This window comes from Canis lupus, chromosome 11, assembly GCF_003254725.2.
Source record: "Canis lupus dingo isolate Sandy chromosome 11, ASM325472v2, whole genome shotgun sequence".
Taxonomy (NCBI): Eukaryota; Metazoa; Chordata; class Mammalia; order Carnivora; family Canidae; genus Canis; species Canis lupus.
Genome location: NC_064253.1, coordinates 41,945,675 through 41,960,075, shown reverse-complemented (window position 1 = coordinate 41,960,075; position 14,401 = coordinate 41,945,675). Strand labels below are relative to the sequence as shown.

At 36.4% G+C, this 14,401-nt stretch overlaps 1 protein-coding gene across 23 annotated transcripts in view; it reads left to right on the top strand.

Moving 5' to 3' along the window:
- ELAVL2 (ELAV like RNA binding protein 2) overlaps positions 1–8,800 on the top strand; it is a 143,056-nt gene extending 134,256 nt beyond the window's left edge. For 16 of the 23 annotated variants that reach the window (XM_025432551.3, XM_025432547.3, XM_025432558.3 and 13 more), the window contains 2 exons: positions 5,381–5,419; positions 6,018–8,800. In XM_025432551.3, the coding sequence (XP_025288336.1) occupies positions 5,381–5,419; positions 6,018–6,348 (370 nt within the window). In that variant the 3' untranslated portion in view covers positions 6,349–8,800. The remainder of the gene's footprint in view (positions 1–5,380; positions 5,420–6,017) is intronic. The other 7 variants (XM_025432553.3, XM_025432550.3, XM_025432546.3 and 4 more) reach the window with 3 other exon arrangements.
- Positions 8,801–14,401: the final 5,601 nt, after the last annotated feature.

Below are 14,401 nucleotides of genomic sequence, written 5' to 3'. Positions count from 1 at the left end.
CCTTTCCACCCATCCTTTGCTTTTATCTTTTTGTTCCATATGCTATTAACTTGAAAGTCTTCTTTCCTTGACTCTTAGAAAAAGAAATTCTGAAAACAGGGGAATAAGAATTGTCTTTTGTAAGGGAAACTTGGTTTCAGAAAATGGGGAAGATTTTTATTGTTCTTTCAGATTCCTGACTCTTGTATCTACTGCCCTCTGTTCCTTCCTTCCATAATCTCTGTGTAGATAATAAGTAATGAACTAGTTTTTGAGCCCAGTGAAAGTGCTTGGTCTAGACTGAGTGTTAGAAGAAATTGGGAGCCTTTATTCCCAGAGTTCAGGTTTAACCTGATATATGTTTGGTTCCTTTTCTTTAATATTTTAGAAACTTGATTGTCATTTACCTTCATTTTTCCCCTCCTTCCTTCTGTTGAAAGGTTGAATCTCCTTTCTCTTTATACTGTTGAATTAAGAGAACTTGCTTGTTTTGTTGGTATTTTGCTCTTCTCTCATTCAAGTCTAGATCATTACAGAAATATTTCGTCCCTAACATCTGTGTCCAAATGCTCTTAGCCTTCAATTTGTCACCTTCCAGCAGACACTTAGAACATTTCTCACTGTGTTTTTTATGTTGTCATAGTACCTTGAGAGTTGAAAGAGATTAGAGATTACAAGTTATAAATATAATAATAGCCAAGGATATTTTTAATATTCATGAAATGTACTCGATCTTTTAAGGTTAAAAAAAAAAGTAAAACCCATGCATAAGGGTAAAGTTTAAAAGTAGGCTCATGAAATTTATGACTCTCAATCCGTGCATATAATTATTTTAACATGAGCACTGCTGATCTAATATACTCACTTAATTGACTACAGTTTTCAAAATAAAACCATCCTTATTTGGATGGATAGTATAATTCAAGCCCTTTAAGTACATTTTTGGGACATGGTGTCAGAATTAAGCTTTCAGCCAAATTTTTCATCTCTCTTCTTATGGAGCAGCTTTAATTTTATTGAGTGTGATCTAGTCTAATGTTGCCTGTGTGCCTGCTTCTATAAGCTTTTATGCATTTTTAAAGGAGCCTTTTAAATCCATTCTTACATTGTGTTGAAGGCATGTGCTGGTTGCACTATGATAATTTCCTTTTGGGAGAAGCTGGTGTCCTCTTGAATAATTTTTTTTTTCTCTTAGAGAATAGATGACACCATCTAATGGAATAAGGGATAAGTTGATGATCTTGCGGTTTAACTTCAGAGCACATCTTGGCCAGTACTTTGGAGAAGTTTTGAGAACCATTATTTGTAGAGTTCAGAGTTTCACTTTCTTACCTATTATTAGTGATCTCTCTTTATATTTTTATCTGACTTTAATTGACTTCACATTTCCCCTTCTACTTGTGTGTGGGCCTCCCTACAGTCTGTCAGCTAAATTTCTTGGAAACTAAGGTGTTATCTTTTTGTAGACCTCTAACTTTGGAATGGGAATGCTCTAATACATGGTTCGGTTCAAAATATTGCCTAGTCTGAGTTGTATTCCTGTTGACAGAAAAATGTTTAGTACATGTATCTTCAGTATATATTTTTTCATAAATTATGTGAACATGGGCTTGTGCTATTCATTATCTCATAAATGCTAATCAAACATAGAAAATACAGGTAAAGATGAAAGAAATATATTAAATGCCTTGCTTTTATTATCATGTTGACTAGCTTTACATTTCATTTATCCTGTATCTTAATAAATCCTGTATCTTTAAAGCAAGATTCATAGAATTACCTTGATAATTTTGAACTTCAAGTTGGATTATTTTGTATCTAACCTCATAGTGTACTTTACTAGGGAGAGGAGAAATAATTAGCTCTCCCCATTTTTGTTTATTTGGGCTTCTCTTACTGGTGTCATCCTGACTGTGATGATGATGATTTTTATAAAAATCTTAGTGAAGCTATTTCTTCTTTGAGGGTTATTTTAATTACAGCTAGGTTTCCCTATCTAATCCTCCAAATCCACTTAATGTGTCATTTGTAAAGTGGATTATATCCAAGCTACAAAACGGGAAGGGTGTCACTGTCCCTTTAAGGACTTCCCAGTCTTCCTCGGGAGAATAAGTGATAGTGAGAATACAGGGGGCAGTGCATCCATTACATTTGAATAAAGAATATTTTTAAAGTTAAAAGTATCTTTTTAATGGACTCTTTAATATTTTCTTGCCATACTGTAGTACATGATCATTCACACCTCCCTGGATCATTCTGGAGACTGCTAACTTGGTCTCCATTAAATACTGGCTTTCTATTTTTTAAATGATCACATATAAAAAGATGACTGTCCTTGAGCTCTGGACACACCCAGCAGAAATGCAAAAATGTTTAATTCTGGAGAGTAATAGTGGTCCTATGTCTGAGCATATTGTAAGCTAGGCAACTACAAGATAAGATGCTTAGTTTATAGTTTTCCAACTGCTACAAGATTTGAGGTACATAGTGTCTACATGGAGCACCCACTGCTTTTTTTCTAGCTCCCATGAGAAACATGAATGTGTGGCACCAAGAGAGCAAGGAAAACTGCTAGGCCCAACTGCATGCAGGCTGGAGTCTTTAGCACTGTCTCATTCTGTTTCTTAGGTCCCATGCTCCTCCTTGCTCTCCTTGATAATGGGATGGGGGTGATGTGGGAGAGAGGAAGGAGATGGTGGTGGCAGATGGGAAGTTTAGACAGATAACTTGGCTTAAGTTCCAAAAGACTGAATTTTTTCTGAAAATGGGTACTGAGTAAAGAAATCAGTGGTCAGGATCACAGTGTTATGGTAGGATTTCATAGGTGGGGCAAATACGAGACCCACTGAGTGGGTCCTCAGAGATCCTAGTATAAAAGTCGTAGGCCCCTGCCTGGAGAATCTTTGGATGTAGAATGGTGAATGAAATGTCTCTCCCTAACACATGTAATTCACTTCTGGGGTAGTTTTGGTTTCCATCCTGTCTTGAAAATACTGAAAACTTGCTTAGGAGATTCCATCTCTGGACTTCTGGTTGGTATACTAAGCTGATGGTGGCAGAGTGTGACAGTCCCTACCTGGGCAGAGATGGTGTAACTATTTTGAATGAATTGATAAGATATCTTGCATCTGAGCCCTTCAGCACTTTGGAAGGAGACTTTAATTGGCCATTCTTTTCTATAGGTGTCATATGCATTCTCTATTGATCCTTCCAGTAATTGTAGGATATTATCTGTATCAGATTACTGTAAGGTTGGTGATATTAAGTTGTATGCATTTTTATTTCTGATGTCTGTGGCCTCTCTTTTGGAGTAGAAAGGCATGACATCTTTGACTTAATGCCTCTGCAGAAAACAAAGCTCTCCTACCTGTGTACTTTTTCCACCCACATGCTTTCTCCTTGCATGTGCGAACAGGCTCCCCAACCAGCCCTCCTGGTAATTTTCATTCTGGACTAAATAGTTAAGGATAGTATTTGTAACCTTATTGCTTTGTCAACAGTTATTATGAACCTGCAGTGATCTAGACCTGTGCTTTATGCTTAGTGGCATAATGGGGAATGAACATGTCCCTGTTCCTGAGAGGGTTTGGGACAAGAAAGACACATACAGATGAGGATCCTTTGTCATTGTGATTTGTTCTGTTTCTTTACACTTTGCATTACATCAGCTCAGTTATTTCTTTCCATTTTTACAAAACACAGAATGCCCAGAGGTGATTGGGAATAGGAATGTGTGAAGATTCTTTTTCCAATTCTAAAAGACCAGAAAGAGATGTTTTTTTGGCTTTTATAAAACTAGAAGCAATTGCTTTCTCATGTGTGCCCTAGCCTTACTTGAGGCCACAAGTTAGACAATAACATTGAAACATTTTTCAGGCTTACCTTTCATAGGTGTTGAAAGAAAAAAAATTGTTCCCCCTGCCTCAGGGTCTCACTTGGAGAGTGTTGAACATTGTGGCAGTTGAGGGTGGTTTTGTCTACAGTGAATTAAGGTATTTACTTCTTCTAAACACATGTAATTAATTGGTATACATTATGGAAATTTGGAACGTCAGAATCCTCTCTTTTGAAACTGACAAAGCAAGAAGAATCAAGTATTATAAAATCAACTTAACTTTTGAAATGGGAAAAGAATGGAGAGTTTTAAAGGGTACCTACCCACCCCAGCCCTTTGTTTTAGAAATTTTAAGAGAAGCTCAAGTTGGTTGGTTTGTTTCTACGTGGCTTCTTCCACCTTGAGCAGAGCTACACTTCCTGTAGTATAGTCAGAATAAGTACCAGTCTCAGGGTCTGAACTCTTTGCCCTGTTGCTCTGAACTCTTTGCCCTGTTGCTTGCAGAAGCAAGGAGTCTTTTGTCTTTCTCTGGACCTTAGTTGAACATGGAGAAATGGCAGATTGAGTTGATACTATCTGTAAGGTTCTTTCCATGACTATAATACATCATTTTGTAAGAAATGAAAGTCCTTCAGAATTGAGAGGTTGAAGGGTAATTTATGGAATATTGGTGTCACCACTTTTATGAGCCCTTTGGTCTTTGGCAAGTCACTTAATCTGTGTGCCTTGGAGTTATCAGCAGTCAATGGAATTATAAAACTTAATGGTTAAAAAGCAAAATTCAGCTGAATAAATTTGAACATCAAGTTGGCTTTATTCTACAATTCATGAATCAGGCAGCATTTCACCTAAGAAATAGAATGGAGCTCCAAGAAGCTGTACAAAATGGAAGGCTTTTATGGGCAGAAGGGAGCAGGAAAAGGGCCATTTCTAACAAAGAGTGGATTTTCAGGCAAGGTCACCTTCCTTTGGGGGAAGAGTTAGGGGTCTCTACAGGCAGAGTACGTTGCTAGGGCTGACCAGGTAATTCTAGATTGGTTAAAGTTTGAATTCTTGAACCTCCTATTAGATTAGATACTAAGTCTTGGTTTGCTGACATGGGGCTCAGCACAGGTGACTCCATTTGAATCTGGTTTTCTTTCTTTTTCTTTTTTCTTTCTTTGTTTTCTGTTTTTTCTTTCTTTTCTTTCTTTCACAGTACTATAAAGTACATGAAGGTGCATGTGGAGCACCTAGAATTTACCTAGCAATAGGTGAGAACCCAAAGAAAAACTGTTCCATAGCCTCCACATTTCCTCTCTGAGTGGTTTCCTCAAACAACCACCTAAATTTCCCCTGTATGTCACTGATCGCTGTAACCATAAACTATCCATCAGAGGAACGTCTTAATGGCAATGGGTACTCATTCTCTCAGGAATATGAAAAGACCCATATATGGGTCTTTTGAGATTTCACATAGAATTAACATACAAATATCCCCTTGGAAGATGGCAGTAACAAATCCAGCTTTCTTGAACATCAAGGGGAAAATTAAAAACTGAAGTTTGCTAAATGTATGTTTTGCAGGTTGGACAATCTGCTCAATATGGCTTATGGAGTAAAGAGGTAATGATAGAGGTTCATGATACTCATCCCTTCCCATAATTGATTAGTTTCTTTGATTTGGGGAGTGACACCCTTCATAAGTTTGTTCAGTTTTCTTTTGCATGTATAACTTAATGAAAAGCTGCATTTTGAAGCACGGTTGACTCAAGTGTTTTTATACCACTGGATGCCACCTGGTCTTAAAAAACCCCATTTGTTTTATATTGCATTGCGACGTTATAGCATGTGTATGTATGTGTATGTGTTGGTACCCTCCCCCTAATCCTGCTTATTAATTCACGAAGCCACTTGTAAATATATTCTAAATATATTTCTTTGCTATTGTGGGTCATATTATTCAATACAGCATATAATGTCCATTTCATAATTTATTAATACCTTGTCAATATAGCATGTCACTGCAAGCCACACACAGACCTTGGTTGAAACATCAGATAGTTGTATGTATCTGTTGGAGGGGAGGGGGTTACTGAAACTCTTGGGATGGGAGGGGAAAAGAAATAGTCCATTACTGTAACCAACCTCTGTTTCTATTTGTGTGTGTTTGTGTGTGTGTGCATATGTGTGTGCGTGCATGTGTGTTTCCTATTTTGTTTAGTAGGTTTTCTCCAATGACCATTGATGGAATGACCAGTTTGGCTGGAATTAATATCCCTGGGCACCCAGGAACAGGGTGGTGTATTTTTGTGTACAACCTGGCTCCTGACGCAGATGAGAGTATCCTGTGGCAAATGTTTGGGCCTTTTGGAGCTGTCACCAACGTGAAGGTCATCCGTGACTTTAACACCAATAAATGCAAAGGTTTTGGATTTGTGACTATGACAAACTATGATGAGGCCGCCATGGCGATAGCTAGCCTCAATGGATACCGTCTGGGAGACAGAGTACTGCAGGTCTCCTTTAAGACAAACAAAACGCACAAAGCCTAATGAGCTCTTGTCCTCAGTCCATTTATATATGAAAACTATACAACAAAGGCAAGTTAAGAGAAACTTTATACATTAGTAAATGTCTTTGTAAGTCAGTGTTGAGATGGGGATAAAACGACTACTTAGCATCCTAAGAAATATGTGAGATTTTTTATTGCTAGTATTTGAATTAAAACTTCTTAAATATCTTTTATGTTTGAATATGGACAAGAGGTACAGGGTTTTTACCTGTCACATTGCATTCTATTGCCTTCTTTGAAGAAGGTGGACCTTTTAAAGTGTTTCAGCTAAGGGAAGACATTTCTTTTCTTTTTACATAACTGCCTTGAACCTGTGAGTAAATATTGAGGCTTTGTGTTGTAATTCTTCAGTTGGTTGTGTCTTTTTTTCCCCCTTTTATTTCTTTTTCTGATTAGCTTTGTGTTTGGTTTACATTTAAAGCATTGCTGTTATGTCTAAGAAAAGTATTTTGAAGTTTACATTTTTATTTATGAAGTTAAAAACAGTATTTATTTTGTAATTATGATTTGGGTTGGGGAAGGGGGGGGCTACATTATAAACGCTTATTGTAAGAATACTGGAGAACTTTTCGTAAAGCAGTACCTTGCCAAAGAGATAAGAGCCTCTTTGATGTGGGTTTAAAAAAAGCATCTATTTTTATAAAAAAGAAAATTTGGAGAAACTTTTTACTGGTCCTGGAACAAATATTTTGACTTGAATACTTTGAGAAATCTCTTCATATGACACCTAGTGAGCTTTTAAAATTTACCAGGAAATTTGCAGCGGTTGGAAAATTTAGAAAGATTTATGATGTAGAAAATACTACTTTTGAGATCTTTGTATGAAAGGAGTAGAATCAATGGGGGAAACACTGCTGGTTTCGTTTTTGTAATCACCAGTGGAGCGTCTGATCATCCTGGTTATTATGTGATAGGTGGCTCACATTGATTTGTGATTTTGAAACAAAAAAAATTTACAAAAGATATATAAGAGCAGGCAAGAAATTTAAATTACCAAGAGATGGGGGAAAAAAAAATCTGTTCTTCCTAAAGAAATCCCTTCAGATAGAGCTCATGGTGTTTAGTGATGTACTTGCAGTATTGTTTGAAGAATTGTTTTGTCTTAAGGAAAAAAGATGTTGCACATGATTTGTACTGCAGCAAATCGGCAAAAGTGATCTGAGTTGGATATATTTGAAGGTATTTTGAAAGTTACGTTCAAGGCTAACACCTGAGCTTTGTGTAATGTAAATAAGACCTTGTGTTTATGAACCTTTCAGCTAATTTGATTTTTTTTTTTCCCTTACATGCCAAGTGATGTTCAGGTTTTGAATGTTTTTGTATCAGTTTTTTCCTTTGTAAATGGCATTAACATTGTTACTTGAGGTCTTGCTTACTCACTTTTGTTGTCCTGAGGACTTGAATTTACAGTGCATCAGATTTGTTGCTAATTTTGTCTGTAGATAGTCTAGCTTCAGCTGTTTATGGTGATGCTACATTTTCGTTTATAAATATGTTTGTGGTAAAAAAAAAATGAGTATAACCATAGGTTTTGAACAAATTTCCTTACATTTTTCATACAAAAATCATAAATATCTGTATGCTACTGAAATTTAACTTTGTATGATGCTTAAACCACTATTTGGGGAAATAATAAAATAAGTCTTTACCATGTATGAAAGAAATTTTAAAAAATACAAAATATTTTCTGATTAGCATCTAGCTTATAATAAATTTTCAAAAAAGCTGAAGGCAAAAATGCCTTCATCAGGATGCACTGAGAACTATATAGTTACGTCCTGCTTTTTGTATAAACTGAGATGCTCACATGCTTCCCCTTAGAACAGGCAATGTGCTATGCATAACATAGTTGTACATTATCTTTGCGGTTGCGTTGAGTTTTATTTTTTATTATTTAAAACTGTAGTTATAAAATTTTTCAGTATAGTACAGTACATATACTGTGAGGCGCGTGCTAAAGTGAATAAGCGAGTTTCCATGCTGACCCACTCAATGCTATTCAGAAATCAATTGGCTTAGCACTTTCTCATATCCTTAGGTGCATTTAGATTGTCAGAGTTAACCTTCTGCGTTAAAAAAAAAAAAAAAACTAAAAAACAAAATACATGTATATACTTAAAAAAAAAAAATAAGGTTTCCCTCATGGGAAAACAGCAGCTACATGCTTCTTTCCTATACTACTGTAGCAAACCAAGGCATTGATGAGAGGGCATGCAAATTGTGCTTCACTTTACAGTGTTTATCAGAGCACTTAATAAAATGTAAGGCTGGTATTTATTTGAAGTTGTACAGTATGACTTAATTCACATCTGTTGGAATAGAAAATATATTCTGTTGAGTATTTAAGAGGCTGTACATGTTTTCTTTTGTGTTTGGATTCTTTGTACTTTTTCATGTTCAGTACATCAATAAACAAAGTTGAAGGGAAAGAACAGTGTGGTGAGTAGGTCTTTATACGCATTTTGGGGGCTCCTGGGCTCAGGCTCACGAACTTACCCTCTTGAGCTAAGGGGTTCTCTCAGAGCTTCAGTTGAAGGCAGTGTTATCTACAGTAAGAATTCCAACTGCATATTGAAGTAGAATGTGCAAAAAAATTTTTTTGAATGACACATCTGATAGCTTTCAAATATTACTGAATGAGTAATTTTTATGGGAATACATGCATTCATCTGCTAGTTATAAAGTTTGGGTCATTGGATGCTGACGACATTCTGTTGTGCTGATTTAATAATCATCAATTCTTTTTTTTTTTTTTTTTTTTTTTAAACAAATGGGAATTGTCCTCACAATTCACTTGAGCTAAAGAAAAGCCAAATGGAAGGAAGAGATCTTACTCTGCTTCTGCCAGCAAAGTTTAATTCACCCATTGGATTAACTGCTGGTCTGTGAGATTTAGTGCCAGATTGTCAAGAGACTCTTCTCTGAAATCAGAAACTCCATTTTCATTAGGTTAAGGCTGATGTGGGTAGCACATGTCCACACCCACCCTGTGTTGCACATACATGTTTGGTTCTCATTACACACACCTACCACTTCTGTGGAGGAAAAAAAAATGCTTCTTGCTGATCTTTTATGCAAACTGAAGAAAATTTGATATAAGAATGAAATACTTCATTTCCTTTTTATTTCCCTTTTCCCCCCTTAACAAAGTACCACGTAAATGGCTTTTTAAAATTTGATTGTATCTGTCAGGTGTGTCTTTCTTTCTTTTCTTTTCTTTTCTTTTCTTTTCTTTTCTTTTCTTTTCTTTTCTTTTCTTTTCTTTTCTTCTTTTCTTTCTTCCTTTCCTTTTCCTTTCCTTTTCCTTCCTTTCCTTCCTTTCCTTCCTTTCCTTCCTTCCTTCCTTCCTTCCTTCCTTCCTTCCTTCCTTCCTTTCCTTCCTTTCCTTCCTTTCCTTCCTTTCCTTCCTTTCCTTCCTTTCCTTCCTTTCCTTCCTTCCTTTCTTTCCTTTCTTTCTTTCCTTCTTTCTTGTAAAAAGCCATTCTAAAAGCAATTGTCCTGAATTCACAACTTAGCAGTCAAGAGTGTAGCTGAGTGACAAGACAATTCCTTTTCTTCTAACATGCAATTAATCTCAAATCTCCATACCCCCTTCTTTATTATTTGAATTTAATACTCTAATTTTGTGAAATTGGAACATCCTCTCCTCACCTCTCTCCTCTCCTCTTGCATGCTTATCCATATTTTGACTGGTTTGCATGTCAGCTGTTCTTTTATATCTGAATAGATAGTGGAAAAATTCTCAGGAAAGGAGGTTGATGAGACTATTGGTATACTTGAGGAGAGATGTTTTTATTTTTCCTTAGAATCCTATCTCCCCTTAACTTGCAAATCATCTAGAGTATTGCAATTCAGTGATAGGGTTGCCAATGTAAATTTTTTAATCTTACCATCATTTTACATTATTTTAGTTTGATTTGAGTAAAAGTGTTAGCAGTTTAGCCTTTCTGTTTAAATTAAAAAAAAAAAAAGACTTAAGTGTCCTACCCTTATTACTTTATAAGAAGATAAAAAACCTAGCTTATAACATCCTACTCAGAGGGTTACCTGGAAATAAGAAAATGCATGTGTTTTAACAATAAGTGTGTTGAAATTTTAATACATTTCCAGAACAATAAGCATACATTTTTTATAAGGAGATATTTTTAAGAGGCATTGGTTTTGAGCCTTTGTATCTGTTACCATATTGGAACCTCAAAGAGAAGAAAACTGAAGTATTGCTAAAATCATGATTATTGTTTGAAGAGCATTTATAGTTTTAGTCGTTGCAGTGAATGGTTCATTTTTCTCTACTATTCTTTGTATTCTTTCTCTGAAAATTCCCAGAAGGAGGCTCAATTTCCTTTAAGTTGGAAGGGCTAAAACATCTATACCATTAATACAGGCAGCCTGTTGATGTAGGGTTATTGAAATTAACCTCTCCAGAATTCTGTTTTATAGAAATAAGTTATTTTGGTTGTTCAGTATAGGTTTTGGTTATCTGTGTATTGTGTGTTGTGCTCCCAGTCTATAAAAATTAGCAAGATGTGGCTCTTACCTTCTTGGAAGCTGTAACCTAGAAGGGAGGACAGATAAGCCACAAGGCCAGGACTGCAATATCGTAAGTGCTATGAGAGCCCAGAGCAGGTTTCAAATTAACTTGCTGTGGTTTTTATAAGCCCAGTTACAATTTGTGAAAGTGAACCTGCTTTCCCCTTTTTATGGATTCCATTTTTCCTTTCTTAGATTTGATTATTAGCTCATTTGTGTAAATTTTTTAAAAAGATTTTATTTATTTATTTATTTATTCATGAGAGTCACAGAGAGGCAGAGACATAGGCAGAGGGAGATGCAGGCTCCCTGCAGGGCGCCTGATGCAGGACTCAATTCCGGGGAAAGTCAGGATCCGATGTGAGCCAAAGGCAGATATTCCACCACTGAACCATCCAGGTGTCCCTCATTTGTGTAATTTTTAATTTGACATTAGTATCATTTAGTGAATCTCAAAGTGATCTCATGCATTAAGTTGTCCATATCCTTTCTGAAGCAAAATAAAAGTAATTATATACAGTAATACACTGTTTGAGTAGTTGGGTTAATGGAAGAATTTGCCTAAATGTTTTTGTCCTCTGTGAGTATAATATAGGGGCAACAATTTACAAAGCACTAATATGGTAAAATACCCTGAATATTAAAAGTACACCAACTGGCGTTATTCTACTTTGAATTAAGATATGTCACAATCTTAGGGTCTCAAATTCAATCTTAATATTACTTTTAGTTTAAGTAACTAAAGATGCAGGTTAAGATGGAGTAGTTCATACTAACCCCCAGAAATACTTATGGATGTTATGTTTTCAAAAACCTTCTGGCAACCAAGCATGAATCCCCACAGCATACAGTGTCTCAAAGGGGCAGACAGAAGTGTTTGGATGCCGTATGCTTCTCTGTTCTCATAAAGTCTGTCTTGTGCTCCAGAAGACTTGTCCACATCTACAAGTAACTATACAGTAGAAAGAAGATCAAGAGTGCTGTGCACAAAGTACATTAAAAAAAAAAGAGGAAGGGAGTGTGTGTGTGTGTGTGTGTGTGTGTGTGTGTGTGTGAGTGAGATGGAAGGATAAGTTGGGTGGGAATGGGAAACCACACAGTGGTAGCAATTGAGCTGGGGCATTAAGTGGCATTTGAAAGACATTGGGGGAGGAATTCAAGAAGAGAATACTGATCAAAGACATGTGGGTAAGCTTCTGTCTACTTGTAGTATTTTCTGGGCAATGGAGTCATTCAATATAGACTTATGAGCTCATTAAACATTTTTATGTCTAGAACTATTTAAATTTCAGATAAGTCAGAAATCTGAGTCCATAATGAAATACAAAGTATCGAATCATCAAAACTTTGTTCCTTTGCCCATATTTCTCTTGTAACACTAAATATACCTGCTATGATAGGTTGGTTATATGTAATTTTTGGAGTTGCTAAGAAGTTGCTGCCTCCTTTTAAGGGAGACATTTATTTGGAGCATGTGGTTCAGTGTATGTGAAGCCAGAACAAATCCCCCTACAAAATCTCCCCAGTAATCTTCCCAGAACACTGGACTAATATATTTCTCAGCGTATATACCTTTCAAACTCAATGAGTTTAGGTGGTAAAGTGATCTTTCTACAGTGTTTATACTATTTCTAGGGCCATAGTACCCATTTGACTCTTAATGTTGGACTGTAGTTTATTTTTTTCTTAACCCATATTGCACAAGAATCACATTCATAGAGGATAAGGGGAACGTTGTAAAATCCAAATGTTCCTCAAGCATTTCCAAGATGAGGTTTCGACAGCTTTTTACCGTCATGGGTTTTTTTTATTTTTTGGAACTCAGTTGATAGCCACACCTTCCCTTTCAGTGAAGAACCACAAGAAAGAAAGGCAGATCATTTAAGTGGCCCTTGGTGGGGGTGGAGCTTATTTATTTATTCTGAAGGCCCCTCTGACCTACAGATTGCAGGCAGCCACATGCCATCTCTAACTCTGATTTTCATTGTGCACTCCTTCCGAGAATCCTCCCTGGACAGTTTCAGAAGCCATCTGCCCTACCATGGACTTCCTTGCAGATTTGAAGAAACTGGCAGCTCCTGTCTGAGTGACCCGTCCTTTGGAATGAAGTGCATTTGGCAAGGTAGCTTTATTCTGTGGATTGTACTGCAGATGCAACAAAGGTCAAGTGACTGAGGTGAGATGGGAGAAGGGAAGGTTATGACCCATAAATATAGTGATCGGGTTTCCAAAAGATGCAGGGCTTTTATTTGATGGATGCTGAGGGAAAAGCTGCCACTTGGGAAGTATCGATAAGCACCTCATTGAAAGTAACCCCCTTCCATATGTTTATAGACATGTTCCAGATCTTTTCCTTTTTCAAAAAAATAGGTTTTGTGAGGTTGCCAGGTTTAATAATTGCATGAAATAATGCAGGTTTTTACACCAAAAAATTCCCAAGTTACCATCTAAAAGGATAAGTAGCTGTTGCTATAAATGTCAAGCCACATATTGCAGTTGCTACTGTATTACTTAAATATTCTTTAAGAGAATTTCCTCTTGAGAATGGCTGTTGTGTGTTCTCCATATGTACCCAAGTATATGTTGAAAGTATTCTGGTTTTCAGAAGTTACTCTTAGAGAAGTGCTTGTTTTTATACCCATACATACAAGTAAATTGCTACTCATGCTGTTTTAAGATTGAGTATCAGGTGATAAAGACACACATGCTGTCTTTCTTAAGGAAGCTCAGAATTTTTTATAGGTTGATCGTAAACATATCCAAATAAAGATTTTTTGTGTTTGTAATGGTAGTATACTTAAAAAAGTTGTGCTTTACAGTTTTGTATGATACTCTGTAGTCCTGAGCAGATCAGTATCATCACGCACCTGTTACCCCTTTGTGACGTGGCAGCACATTGTGGCACACAGGTTGGGATGCTCTGTTTTAGATATTTTTTAGAACTTCTCTTTTGGTGATTCTTTCATTAAATATACATTGAGCACCTGCTCTGTACCAGTAGCTGTGCTATGCCTCTGGGCTTCACATTTAATTTATGTCTAGTTTTTCTCTGCTTTTGAGCCAGAAGACACTTCAGGAGTCTTGTTCAGCAGATGTGTGAGTCCGTCCCAGAGACGTTAAGGTTCTCAAAGGTTCTTTTGCTAATATGAGACCTGGCACTTGAACCCAGCCCTCCTAACTCTTGGTTCTTTGCCCTTCACTATCACTGAGTTACTAAAACACACGTGGAACTAACTTTTATAAACTATGTCCTTTTATGGGATCACATTTCTTAAATCCTGCAGGAGATATATATGGCATCTAGAAGTTGAACATAGGCAAATACATGTGCTTTATTATGAAGCACTTGTTATTATTTTAGTGTTTTATTATGAAGCACCTGATCCTATTTTAATCCCTGTGAATAATTTCAATCAATAATAACACAGTCCCTGTGGAAAAATTATAAAGTACAAAAAGCACAGGCAAAAATCAGAATTAACTCAGTCTTCTGAAAAAGATCT